Below are 13410 nucleotides of genomic sequence, written 5' to 3' on the forward strand. Positions count from 1 at the left end.
CATATTGTACGTCGACGTACAATTTTTCTGAACAGCCAATCAAACCACTCGTCTCTTGAGCCGCTTTTCCTTCAGACTTATTCATAATAATCGTTTAAAAAAAACTTTTTAATTGAGGACAAAATGGATAAAAATATCAAAAGTGAAATAATAAAAAATAAATAAATAAGTATCTATACTTGACGGTATTTATTCTAAAATCGTTTCAAGTAATAAATATTATTAAGTCCTAAGACCGGTCTAGTCCATATCCGGTTTCCAAAAAAATATGGCGGACGTCGAAGGTTTTCGAGAAGAAGCAACTCGCATTATTCACTCTTTATGTAGAAATTTAATGACGCAAGATACAGATGCAAATTTGTGTGAAGCTAGTCTTATCACTTTGACAGCATTAAGTCGGAATGCACGACGTATGTGTACCCGTTATCCCATTTTTGAACGGTTGTGTGAGATTATCGACTCGTTGATGTCGACAATTGAAGAGCGAAAGAGGTTAGTATTTTCCCTGACCATTTAAATAATTTTCGATCCAATTACTTGCGGACTATTTGTTTCTATTGACCGGCTTTCGCGAAGCCTGCAATATCTTAAACCAATCCTCGACCAATTAGGTAATAAGATGAAATAATCCAACGTACATTGACTTTGAGTCGTAGGCGGTGCTCTTGTTATTACTATTATAACTAATCATAATATCAACAAAAGTGATTATCTTGATACAGTTAATATTTCTATGCACTTGTTTACAGGAGCATTCAGTTGTTGGTTGGTTAACAAAACAACAAATAATCAGACAAAGACTGGTTCGTTGCTTCGTGTTTATTGTCACACAATTGATTTCCGTCATCATTGCGGCATGCTGTTTTAGTAGGCGAAAGCGTTATTTGACACAATGTAGTGCGCTTAAGATCGATTTTGTACGGTTAAGTCCATGGAAAATGCATTAATAAACATGTTTTTGGTAATTCTTTAATAGTTTTTTCCCCGTAATTTACATTATACAGTGCGGGTTCGGTACTGACATTGCTCTTTCTGTACTTATACAGCGTTAGTTGTCATAATGTTGCGCGCTTGAGAACAAATTTGTACGAAATATTCCATGAAAAATGCATTTATACACAAGTTTTCAGTTATACTTCAATTGGAAATTTAACTGATTTACTGATTATTTCCATAACATACATTTTACAGTGCGCTTTCGGTAATGCTTTTGCGCTTTCGGTACCGATACCGAAAGCGCGCGCTTTTGGTAAATCTAGTAACCGCTATAATATAATATTATTTGTGTTGTAACTTTTGTTGATTTTATCTTTTCAGGACGCTGCAGCCTCTCGTTGGTTTCTTCGCCGCAAAACAGACTACAACCAGAGGCAGACCACTTTACGTCATTAGTCGAGAGCAGCTGGAGTATCTAGTTGAAGCAGGCTTCAAACGAAGAGCTATTGCTAGTCTGCTTCAGGTGTCAGATTCTGTTATTAAGCGCAGCCTCAGGTATGTTATCCAGTCAATTGAAAAAACATTGTGTATGCAGGGTGTCCCAAAAAACCGAAACCACTGGAAAATGTTTTAATATACAGATAATATTATGCCCTTTTGACACATTATTATTGAATGTTAAATGGGTATTAGTTAGGTTCATTAATCACAAGGTGGCAATTTTTAGGAAGTGATTTCATTTTTTTATAAAATGAAGTCATTAAGTACTTCTTTTACGAATTAAAATCAACCTAAAATTCAAAATGAACAACTGCAAGACAGTTTCTCAGATAATGCAAGTGTTGTATAAGGCAACAATGTTATATTATTGAAGATACAGAAGTGCAGTTGAAACATGTTATTTAAATGAATACTTGTATAGCGATTTGGTAAAACTGATTGTTTAAAATAGAAAAACAATCTCAACTCAAGATCTGGACGAAGGGAAAATCGAGTAGTTTAGTCAGATTGCACTGCATGGGGAGCCACAACACAAGATCTTGATTGCTGCAAAGGCACAAACATACAGCAAAACATATTTTCTCCCTTCTCAGTGAGGTATATATTTCATATTCACTCAAAATAAACAAATATTCTCTATTATATATTTTCAGGTCATATGGTATAAGCATCAGAGGAAGGTACTCAAGCATCTCCAACGAGGAACTTGACAATCTGGTCCGAGAGATAACAGATGGCAATCAGACACTTGGGCAACGAATGGTTCAGGGACATCTTCAGAGTCTAGGACATCGGGTTCAAAGACAACGTGTTGCTGACAGTCTGATCCGGGTTGACGAAGCAGCTGTAGCCATGCGATGGTGTCACTCGATTCGGCGAAGGGTGTACAATGTTGCTGGTCCAAACTCATTGTGGCACATAGATGGAAACCACAAATTGATAAGGTACAAAATTACTATGATTCGTATTTTTAACAAATTAAGATTAAATAGGTTGATTAAATAAATACCTTTGGTCAAAATGTTAACCTTGGTGATATCTTATTATCTAAGTCAAGTTAGAAGTAAGGTCACTAGGTTAAATAATAGAAAAACCTTGTTAACGCTTTAGAGGCAATATTTTTTCTTAAATCATCTTGAAAGGGGTGGGGACTTGAAAGGCTGTTTTTGGCCCTAATATCAAAAATCATGTGAGAAAGTATATAAACCTTTTATATTACCGTTAACCGTTACCTCAATGAACTTAGAATATTTATAAAAAAAATCTTTGCTGTTTCCATATTGAACAAGCATCTAAAAAAAAAGCTGACATAGTGGAATTTTGGATAATTTTCAGTCAAATTTTGGCAGAAATTGTGAAAAATAAATGACATCAAACTAAATTTTAAATGTTATCTAACACATATTTTGTGCAATTTTGGTGTTGTTTGTTGATTGGGGAGGCATTTAAATATTGCGTTATATGCCAAAAAGATGCATTAAATTGCTCTAATTGCTCAAAATTCCATTTTCCTAATTTCAGCTTTTTTTAGAATGTTGTGGAAACTGTGTATCAGTTTTCTTCAATTTCTGCCTAAATTGTATAAGATTAAAAACTTAAAATTTGGGTTACAGTTAGATAAGAAGGTATATTCAACAGATTTGAATTTTGTGACTAATTTGGGCCCAATTATTTTGGTTTGACTTGTTACCCCATTCCACTTGAGGCCATATATAAACACCAAATCAAACAAAATACTTTGCAATTTTAGTACATTTACATTGTAATATCTATTCAAGTATGTACAATTTTTTATTTTTTTCAGATGGGGTTTTGTCATACACGGAGGCATTGATGGCTTCTCGCGGATGTGTGTTTTCCTCCAAGCTGCAACCAACAACAAGGCTACCACGATGACAAAAGCCTTCATGACAGGCACCCAGTGCTATGGTGTCCCATCAAGAGTCCGCAGCGATCACGGGCTGGAAAATACCGGCGTTGGGGCGTTTATGATAGCGCATCGTGGACCTCGTCGGGGTTCTTTCATCACGGGAAGGAGCGTCCACAATCAGCGGATTGAACGCATGTGGCGTGACCTGTTTGCCAGTGCAACAAACGTGTTTCACGGATTGTTTTCACATCTTGAGGAGTCTGGACAGTTGGATTTGACAAATCCAGTGCACATGTGGTGCCTTCATCACGTGTTTGTGCCTCGTGTCCAGCGAGCGTTAGACATATTCCGTGAGGGCTGGAACTGCCACAGGTTGAGCAGTGAAAGAGGTAGAACCCCCACACAGCTCTACATTGAGGGCATGATGCGCCAAGATGGACAGGGTCATAGGGGCATCGACGACATGGTGTTCCGTGCTCCGGAGGAAGACATCCAAGACCATACTGAATATGGTATTGACGATGAGGTCGAGGTAGCCCCCCGAGAAGACATGATCACCAATGTGTCAAATGTAGACTGTCCTCTGAATGAGCAGGACTTCACAAGACTAACACAAACTTTGAACATTGAGAGTGACCACCAGGGTGTGGATTGTTTCTTGGCATGTGTTGAGTTTTGCAATTCTGTGTAGTGACCAAGCTATGATTACATGAAACTGCTTATATGGTGACCAGAATCAGATAGTGAATTATCGGATGATGATTGTTGTGGCAACTAGTCTAGTTGCCATAACAATCATCATCCGATAATTCACTATCTGATTCTGGGTCATATTCTAATATAGTTTAGATTAGAATCACCTGAAACTGTTTTATATTCTGGAAAATTTACTATTTAAAGTCAAATTGGTGTTAGTACATGTTTTAATGTTTTTTAATACATGTATATCTGTTATTATCAAAATCTTGATAATTGAGACTCTCATTATCTCTCAATATTCTCATTTGGTATTTTATTTGTGCTTTTCATAACATGTACACTTCTTTTTATCAGACTTTTATTAATTAAGTTATGTACATGTACTCATTTGTTAATGTCACTTAAAGTGCCAGACATATACTCATCTGATATCAGACTGTAATTTATTAAGTAATATACTCATTTGGTAATTTCATTTGAAGTGCTAGTCATAAACTCTTGGTAAAATGTTATTGTGTTAAGTGGAGGTTCATTATATTGAGATTGTTCTTTGTCAGTCTGACAGGTCAATTTTTGCAACTGTTTAAATGATCTCATGTGCTAAGAGTTAAACACTGTTATTGTACTGTTTTATTGTGTACTCTTAACACAGTATTACTTATAAATGTTCTAGTATTTGCTCATAAAATGCTTCAGTATAATTGTTTTAATTCTTGTGATGTTTATCAGACTTTATTTTTCTTAAGGTAACTTACTCCTTTGGTAATTCTATTTGAATTGCTAGTCACATTCTCTTGGTAAAATGCGATTGTGTTAAATAGAGGATCATAATATTGAATATTATTGTTTGACAGTTGATAAAGATGTTTACAGTTTTTATACGCCCGTATAAAATACGGGACGTATTATGTGAAACCCCTTGGCGGCGGGCGGGCGGCGGGCGGGCGGCGGGCGGCGGGCGGGCGGCGGGCGGAAGGCATCACTTTGTCCGGACTCTAATTCAAATTGTATTCATCCGATCTTCACCAAACTTGGTCAGCAGTTGCATCTAGTTGATATCTAGGCCAAGTTCGAATATGGGTCATGCCAGGTCAAAAACTAGGTCATAGGGTCAATAAGTGCATTTTCAAAGGGGCCACTTTGTCCGGACTCTATTTCAAATTGTATTCATCCGATCTTCACCAAACTTGGTCAGCAGTTGCATCTAGTTGATATCTAGGCCAAGTTCGAATATGGGTCATGCCGGGTCAAAAACTAGGTCATAGGGTCAATAAGTGCATTTTCAAAGGGGCCACTTTGTCCGGACTCTATTTCAAATTGTATTCATCCGATCTTCACCAAACTTGGTCAGCAGTTGCATCTAGTTGATATATAGGCCAAGTTCGAATATGGGTCATGCCGGGTCAAAAACTAGGTCATAGGGTCAATTAGTGCATTTTCAACGGCGCCACTTTGTCCGGACTCTAATTCAAATTGTATTCATCCGATCTTCACCAAATTTGGTCAGAAGTTGTGTCTAGATGATATGTAGGTCAAGTTCAAATATGGGTCATGCCGGGTCAAAAACTAGGTCACGAGGTTACTTAGTGCATTTCAAGCATTTAGCATGGTGTCCGCTCTCTAATTGAAGTAGTTTTCATCTGATCTTCACCTAATTTGGTCAGAAGTTGTGTCTAGATGATATGTAGGTCAAGTTCGAACATGGGTCATGCCGGGTCAAAAACGAGGTCACATAGTGCATTTCAAGCATTAAGCATGTTGTCCGCTCTTTAATTGAAGTAGTTTTCATCTGATCTTCACCAAATTTAGTCAGATGTTACATCTAAGTGATATCTAGGTCAAGTTCAAATATGGGTCATGCCGGGTCAATAACTAGGTCTTGAGGACACTTTCAAGCATTGAGCATGGTGTCCAAAACCTTCGAACGGGCGTACCTTGTGACAGTTTGGCACTCTTGTTACTGTTTCTTCTTATTTGCAATAACTACTTGTGGACTAGTCATTTAAATTAGTTTAGTTATATATTTTGAAATGTCATTGTCATTATTGGAAGTTATAACTTATTAAAATGTTAAAACTTCCAGTGTTTGTTTAATTCAGATTGTCATTAATACTGTAAAGAATACATGTTATGTACTGTACAGAAATTATACATAAAGCTAGGGCCCGGTCCCTTCGACCCCGACTTTATTTTCAGGATTTCAAATTTGGGACAATCGACACCCCGGAGAGTTGATGTAACCTGAGGAATTTATTTTTTCTTAACAATTCACATTAATATCCTCTTTTTTAACTGGGGAAATACATGTAAAATATGTGCCAAAAATCGCTCGAAAGCCACGATTTGGCACCTTTATTTAAAAAAAAACTTGGCCTCCTCAAATAATTCAAAAGACTGCTACAAAGAATTCTAATGAAAACCCTGATGTATGTCAGATATATGAAGTTTATATACTCAATGTCATGTTTCAGCGATTGTGTTGTTTTAAAAACATAAAGTTGATTTTGAAAGTGATATTTGATGTTAAGCTCACCTGACACACAGTGACAAGATGAACGTTTGTGGCCGTGATTTTGTGACCATTAAACATTTCACCCTTAATACTCGAGTTCTTTCAAATTCGCTGATCAAACTTGCCAGAAGTTGTATCTCAATTAAATTTAGGTCAAGATTGAGAGTCATGTTGGGTCAGACACTAGGTCACTAGTTGATAGTATAGGAAAACATTGCTCTAGAGGTCAGGTTTTTTCCTCATCAAACTTGTTCAGAATGTTCACCTAAATGATATCTTGGTCAAATTTAAACATGGTTCACTTGACTTATTAAAATAGGTCAAATTAAAGAAAAACAACGTTCGCACTCTAGTTACTGTTTCCTTCAGTTTGTTAGTGCAAACAACATACATGACGAAGTACCCAGCCTTACTGAGGTACACCAGCAGAATGTTATTCATAGGTATACCCTACACCAACCTTTCAATCCAGATTCTTATTTACTGTGAGTTCAATGTATAACATACAGAGGTAATGGAAAACACTACTCTGGTACCTTCGAAGTAGGTGTGTTATCCAATGAAGTACCTTGAGACGGTATATCAACACAAACACTGAATTCAATAACCAATGACTGCCTATCAAAATCGAAGGTGAACACGAAGCCAAAATGCGCCTTGCACTTAATATAGCCAAAGAAGAAAAAAAATAAACTAACATGGAGAACTTATATAATTAAAAAAAAAACATGATAGGTCAATGTCTAGATCACTAGGTCAAATAAAGAGAAATTTGTAAACTCTTTATCAAAATAGCTAGATGTATACATCTTGATGATTCAATTGTAAAATTGTACATGTTGTGCAAGGTCAAACACTAGGTAATCAGGTCTAAAAGTAACACTCTAGTCACATTTTTGCTGTTAGTAATAGTAATGAGTGTTGGTCAAAATATGTGACCTCTGAAGTGTTAACAGTATAATAGTTGATATTAAACAAGTGCATCACAATTATGGACAGCAGACACATGGCGATCACAATAGCTCACAAACCAAAAATGACCCTATTCAAACTTTACCTATATAACAGAGGCATATTTAGTGATCAATATCGTTCAAAACTTGACCTGTAGAGCATTGGCATGTTTTTTTGCTCACATGTCTCATAGAGACAATCACTATACCAGTCATATCGGCATCCAACATTCCTTGGTAAACAGGTCCTAGTTGTGAGGACATCTTTGCAAAACCAGGTCACAATATGTATGAAGATGGTATAAAGGTGGAGTTTGTGTATCCTAGTTGTTTGCTTCTTATTTGGTTTTGACTATTTTCGAATAAGTTATAGCCCTTTTTATATATAGTATAGAGAAAATATTTTGTTATGGTTACTCTTTGAAAACTACCTGAGGATTAACATTTAAACACTACAAGGTTGTCTAATGGTACACTAGCTGTGTCCCATGAATTTAATTTATTTCGGAAAACTTTTAGGGTGTTATGGATATTTGACTCTTTTCCTTTTTACATACTCTGGTACAGGACTTGATGAACTGTCAGTTCTTGCTTGTTATTCCTTAAATATCTACAAAATATGGTTGTTAAAAGATGATGTTTGTTTTTGGCATCATCAATAAGGTCTTGCACACATAACTTTCACACAGGCACCAACATCTGAGTGACTGCAATAAATATCAATACCCTTCAAATAGGTCAACATGCATTTTCATGAACAATATGTCGTGCATTTTAACAGGAATGACTTTATTTTCGATTGAAGGAGAAGCACATGATACAGGAATAAAAATAAACACAATTCATTCAAGAGCAACAGTTTATTTTGATAACAATCTCAAAAACTAATAGACACAATGTCAAGTCTAAAACTAATAGACACAATGTCAAGTCTAAAACTAATAGACACAATCTCAATTCTCAAACTAATAGAAAAAAAATATACATTAGGTAAGTTACAGATCCTGTACCATTCTGGGCCCGTATTCACCAACCCATTCTTAGACTTAAGAATATACTTTGAACCAAGAAAATTATGCCCATGGTTTGAAAACATACAGGCAACCAGTGATGGTTATGTCCGTAAAGGAAATTTCTTCATTACGAATGAATTAGATAGAGACAGTTAATGTCAAGTTTGACTTAATATTAAAGCAATTTTTAATAATCCTATTTAAAGAATATTCTTTATTCTTAGACTTAAGTCTAAGAATTGGTTGATGAATACGGGCCCTGGTTTAATATTTATGTTCGCAAGAACTTTTTTTGAAAGTCGGCACATGTGCATAACTTTTTAAAGCTTGTTTACTAATACAATATTGCTAAAGTAATACGGAAAAACTATATTTGGAAACATGTTGATAACTGTGGCTCAGCAACTTTAGTTAATGAACAAATTGTTTAACTCCAGTATATATTTATACAATATTTACAAAACACTTAAAAACAGTAATACAAAAACGTTTTTTTTTTTTTTTTTTTATTTCCACAAGCAAATAGACATCGAGTTTGGTGAGGAGTTTTGTCTTGTATTTTACAGAGCGATTGATAAACTCATCAACATTAGATCTTATCTCCATAACATAAAGAAATATCACATATCACCGAATGTTGATGAGTTTATCAAACGCTCTGTAAATACAAAACAGGGTCCTCAACAGCAGGCGTCAGATGCTTTAACGTAACACAAAGTGCACAAGTGTTGACCCTTTCCTCGCCACCAAACTCAATGTCAATCTGCTTGTGGAAACCCACAGCTGGGATTTCTGTTGAACCCGACATCCACATGAGGACATCCTTCGGCTTCAGGGTAATGCCGTTGATGGTGGCGCCATCACCCTTTGTCGCCTGAAGGAACCGAACAAACTGCTGGCCAGTTTCCCGGTCAGCCTCCCGGTTGATATCTTCGCGATATTTAAAGTTCATCAGACCTCTTACATCGGCAACAGTGACTGGCGGCTTACCACCACTGAATAGACAGGTCAACTTCTCCTGTCTCACTATGGTCAGAACATCATGAGTTTGTAGACCTGGAAGGATAATATCAAATTGAGTTAATGCTACAAACAGTCATTTAATCATCACACAGTTACATGTTCAAATGAAACATAGTGTCTAGTCATATGAAGTTGATTCATAAAAAGCATGTTATTTAAAACGACCCAGTAATGAATATAATGCAATTTAATAAATTATCAAACACACATCTTATATAATGGCACTAAAGGCAGTTTAATCAAATGTTTGATTCATACATGAAAGCTTTTAGATTTTGATCAGCAGCAATTTCACTATTTTTTATTTTTTATTGAAAATAACTTGTATCATTGTGTGTTTAACTTGATGGAAAATCTATTGACAAGCCAGCTTGCAAAAACATCTCATTACATTTGGAGGAGCTAAGTTACTCAATATAATAATAATAATATCACATTACCTTCAATGAACTGGTCCAGTTCATCTCTGCAGTTCAACACCATGTTGTTAACAAGGGCCGACTGCAGGAGGGGGATGTGGTCCTTCTTGAAGATGTTAGATGGCAGGATAAACCCTGCTGCCTCTCGCTCGTCATAGATGCTAAAATAAAGGTCCTGGAGCTCACGGTCAGTCGAAGCATCTGTCATCTGAAATTATACATCTTTATTATATGATCCGTTTACCCGAGTCAGATGGACTGCATTTAACTCCATTTCAGCACAAACAAATCAATTTTCATCAAGAATTGACTATGTCAAAAAAAAATAATTATGTTGAGCTATTACTCATGCAAATAATATTTGCTACTTGGATAGGGTGTGTGAAGTTGGTTGACTATATAACATTGCATGTCTTTTCCTTACATATTATAAATTTCAGTCACTGGTTGTAGTTCAGGATCTGAATTTCAGGTCCGAGAGTATCTGTTTTGGCGGGATCAACTGCTAGCTGAGTTCCCGCCAAAACAGTTACTCGAGGGCCGAAAATTCTGGTCTGAGTCTAAAACTAGTGATAAATATTTTTTCTTGCATACATATTTAACAAGTTGTAAAATGGAATGATTTACGGCTGAAATGGAATTTGTTAAAGCTTTCTTTTTATTACGGACGCATATTTTAAGAAGCGTGGTATTATGATATCATTAAGAGAAAGTGACGAAACGCCATAACATTAACATCGAGAACAATGCACTGATGTAATTTTAATGTTTAAATTGCATGCCAGTCATCTGGCATCCCCCTGTGCCAGAAGGGGTTTCCTGGCATGAATGAAAGCAGGCAGCAGAAATCTCAGTCAGATATGCAAGAATCATAGGTCTTATTTTATGTCATTAACACATATTATAATATATACCTCTTCAAGTGTTTTCACCAAGTCTGGATTGAGGTCATTTGGATTGACACCATTTGTGATGTTGAGTATCTTGTTGACCACACAGTCGGCAAACACTGGCAGACCTGGACCATCTTGAAGAATGGAGAGAGCCACAAGCTGACCAAGGTAGAAGAAGGTGTTCTTCTCACGCTCCACAAAGTTCTTTCTTAATGTGAGGCGCCCGGGAGAACCTGAAACACCAAATACAAATAAGGAATTTGAATACACATAAGGGAATAATGTTCTGTGGTTACCCATTATAGTTCTCTATCTTATTAGTTCTGAAAGTGCCTCCTTTGAAAGCACAAAATGCATCCTAGAAATATAATAGCAGACCCGGTTTAATTCGGTCTGTTCTGGTAATGGAGAATGCATCACCACTCACGCCCATTAGCACCGGCTTAAGAGGTATTCTACTATAACAATAATGTTTACATTCTATAATCCCAAATGACCAGAAAATACAACTAAATCAACAGGCCAATTATAATTGATAGATGTACAATACTAGAGGTCATTTCATAATTCATGTGACACATACTTGAATTTTTCAAGTGAATTTGAGTTCAGTATTTCTTGCATTACACTTTTATGGATTTTTAACTTTTAACTTTCAATGACAGCTTGATATTTTAAACCTTATTTAGATGCCAACAAAAAAGCTGGTCTCTAAGAATATGCAAAGAATACTATAATAAAAAATATGGCTATCAAGTTGTTCACTTGGCAGACATTGTATGGTTCCAATGCTAGATGATAAGCTTACCTGATGTAAGCGCTGAATGGCTGAACTGGTATGCAAGGAGGGAGAAGAACTCGCGACGGAGACCACCGAGATCAACACCGGCCTCACCAATGAACTTGATCTGCAGTTTGCTGCTGAGGTCACTCTGTGAGTACCGTAAGGTGCCTAGGGCGTCTTTCATGACGTGGTTACGTCTCACCTCCAGGAGCAAAGGATCTGTAATGGGACCAGTGATGCACATGCTCGCTTGTTGTTTGAGCTGCTCTCTGGCAGTATCTGTTATACGGCTTGGTCTGCAGAAACATATTTTTTATTTTAAAAAATATACAAAATCTCATAAAAATATCTTTATTCAAAATCTCAAATAAAATTACATTTTGATAGAAATAGAAATTTCTATTTTGACAAGGATCTGGTAAATTTCAATACAAAAAATCAGATATTTTCTATTTCAGTGTGGTCATCCTAGCAAATTTTACAAAGGTTCTTCTGCATCAAAAATATCTAGGTTACCGGTATGCAGTGTGTAAAGCACATTGCTTATTGATTTTTGAGTTTAAATCCTGGCTTGGTCTGTCCATTTGCTTGGTAGCTCATACATGTATATAATTAATCTGCTTTCTTTTGAAATTGATAGCCTAGTGTTTATTCTACAACAAGGATATGAAAAAAAAAGCGAAAGAAGCCTCATTGCAAGATAATGAATTTAAAAAACAATGTCTTTAATCAAACCACTTCATTCAAAAATAAAGATTATTTAAGATATCATGCATAACATTTCATGCACATCAAAAATCTTATGCTCTTACGGAATGGGTTGTGCTGTTTGAACCGCAGGGATGTACTCATTCAGAACGGCTGATGACTGGTTGGTTGTCTGGTCAGCAGGCTGGTCAATGTCTCTGTAAGGGCAAAGTCAATTTTTTAATACTAATAACAGTACAAAATGGAAGCTTGAGATGCCAATTCTGGATATAGAAGCAAAGAGTAAGATCACATGCCATCTGACCAGGCACTTCAACTGTTGGATATCAAACAATATTACCTAATGACCATTCTGTAGCTAACAGTAACTGTTAAGTGCACTGTCAGGAGGCTGGTAACTGCTTAGCCATCAACAGTATTTATGTTACAGTGTGGATATACCACATGACTTTGCTTCTTGTTTTGCTTCAAGTCTAAGACAAAACAAGAGATGTTTTTGTCAGAAACGCAAAGCCCCCTACTGCGCCGCTTTGAAATAATATTTCTATTTATCATTTGGCAGGTATAGAAATTATCTCCCTTTAAAGCTTAATACTTCCCTTGGATTGTGTTTTTTTACCTTTGAGCTTGAAGGATGACCTTGACCTTTCACCACTTAAAATGTGCAGCTCCATGAGATACACATGCATTCCAAATATCAAGTTGCTATCTTCAATATTGCAAAAGTTATGACCAATGTTAAAGTTTTTGGATGGACGGACAGACAAGACGGACTTACAGACAGTTCAACTGCTATATGCCACCCTACCAGGGGCATAAAAAAGTTCACTTCAAGATTAGAAATATTTTACTTGTTCATAAATTTCTATGGAGCATACATTCTTTAAGTGAAATGGTAGCTTAAGACAAAGAGGATCTTCATAAACAAATGAGCCATTTTTCCACACACTTTAGTACAGATCACTCACCTGGCTATGTCAAGGAAAGTCTGTTGACGTCGAAAGAGAACTGTGGGTGTCCCAGCTGGCTCATATAGGGAATCACTCTGTAATAGAAATATGTTATTTAAGAAATTGTACAAACAACTTAGGGTCTTTTG

At 36.2% G+C, this 13410-nt stretch overlaps 2 protein-coding genes and 1 long non-coding RNA gene across 3 annotated transcripts; 2 read left to right on the forward strand and 1 right to left on the reverse strand.

The window, feature by feature from the left end:
- The first annotated feature begins 133 nt into the window (after window positions 1–133).
- On the forward strand, window positions 134–4707 carry LOC127835198 (uncharacterized). The gene is made up of 4 exons (XM_052361519.1): window positions 134–492; window positions 1318–1491; window positions 2091–2381; window positions 3242–4707. The coding sequence occupies exons 1-4, from the start codon at window positions 269–271 to the stop codon at window positions 3996–3998; spliced, it is 1446 nt and encodes a 481-aa protein (XP_052217479.1). The 5' UTR covers window positions 134–268; the 3' UTR covers window positions 3999–4707.
- A 251-nt stretch (window positions 4708–4958) lies between these two features.
- Window positions 4959–6085, forward strand: LOC127835207 (uncharacterized). Its single transcript, XR_008028411.1, has 2 exons — window positions 4959–5108; window positions 5265–6085. It is a non-coding gene; the product is annotated as an uncharacterized LOC127835207 (long non-coding RNA).
- A 2231-nt stretch (window positions 6086–8316) lies between these two features.
- On the reverse strand, window positions 8317–13401 carry LOC127835202 (E3 ISG15--protein ligase HERC5-like). The gene is made up of 6 exons (XM_052361527.1): window positions 13280–13401; window positions 12416–12508; window positions 11628–11899; window positions 10841–11052; window positions 9948–10134; window positions 8317–9540 (listed from the first exon to the last, which is right to left on the reverse strand). Exons 3-6 carry the CDS (start codon window positions 11845–11847, stop codon window positions 9134–9136), a joined length of 1026 nt encoding a protein of 341 aa, XP_052217487.1. The 5' UTR covers window positions 11848–11899; window positions 12416–12508; window positions 13280–13401; the 3' UTR covers window positions 8317–9133.
- Between the last annotated feature and the right edge of the window lie 9 nt (window positions 13402–13410).

This window comes from Dreissena polymorpha, chromosome 6 (assembly GCF_020536995.1).
Source record: "Dreissena polymorpha isolate Duluth1 chromosome 6, UMN_Dpol_1.0, whole genome shotgun sequence".
Classification (NCBI taxonomy): domain Eukaryota; kingdom Metazoa; phylum Mollusca; class Bivalvia; order Myida; family Dreissenidae; genus Dreissena; species Dreissena polymorpha.

Excerpts from the sequence above, each read along its gene's own strand:
- LOC127835202 (XM_052361527.1), bottom strand. The coding sequence starts at position 11,847 with ATGTGCATCACTGGTCCCATTACAGATCCTTTGCTCCTGGAGGTGAGA. Across the intron at positions 11,053-11,627 it reads CCATTCAGCGCTTACATCAG|GTTCTCCCGGGCGCCTCACA; the intron begins GTAAGCTTATCA and ends TTGGTGTTTCAG. Across the intron at positions 10,135-10,840 it reads TGGTGAAAACACTTGAAGAG|ATGACAGATGCTTCGACTGA; the intron begins GTATATATTATA and ends GTATAATTTCAG.
- LOC127835198 (XM_052361519.1), top strand. The coding sequence starts at position 269 with ATGGCGGACGTCGAAGGTTTTCGAGAAGAAGCAACTCGCATTATTCAC. Across the intron at positions 493-1,317 it reads ACAATTGAAGAGCGAAAGAG|GACGCTGCAGCCTCTCGTTG; the intron begins GTTAGTATTTTC and ends TTATCTTTTCAG. Across the intron at positions 1,492-2,090 it reads GTTATTAAGCGCAGCCTCAG|GTCATATGGTATAAGCATCA; the intron begins GTATGTTATCCA and ends ATATATTTTCAG.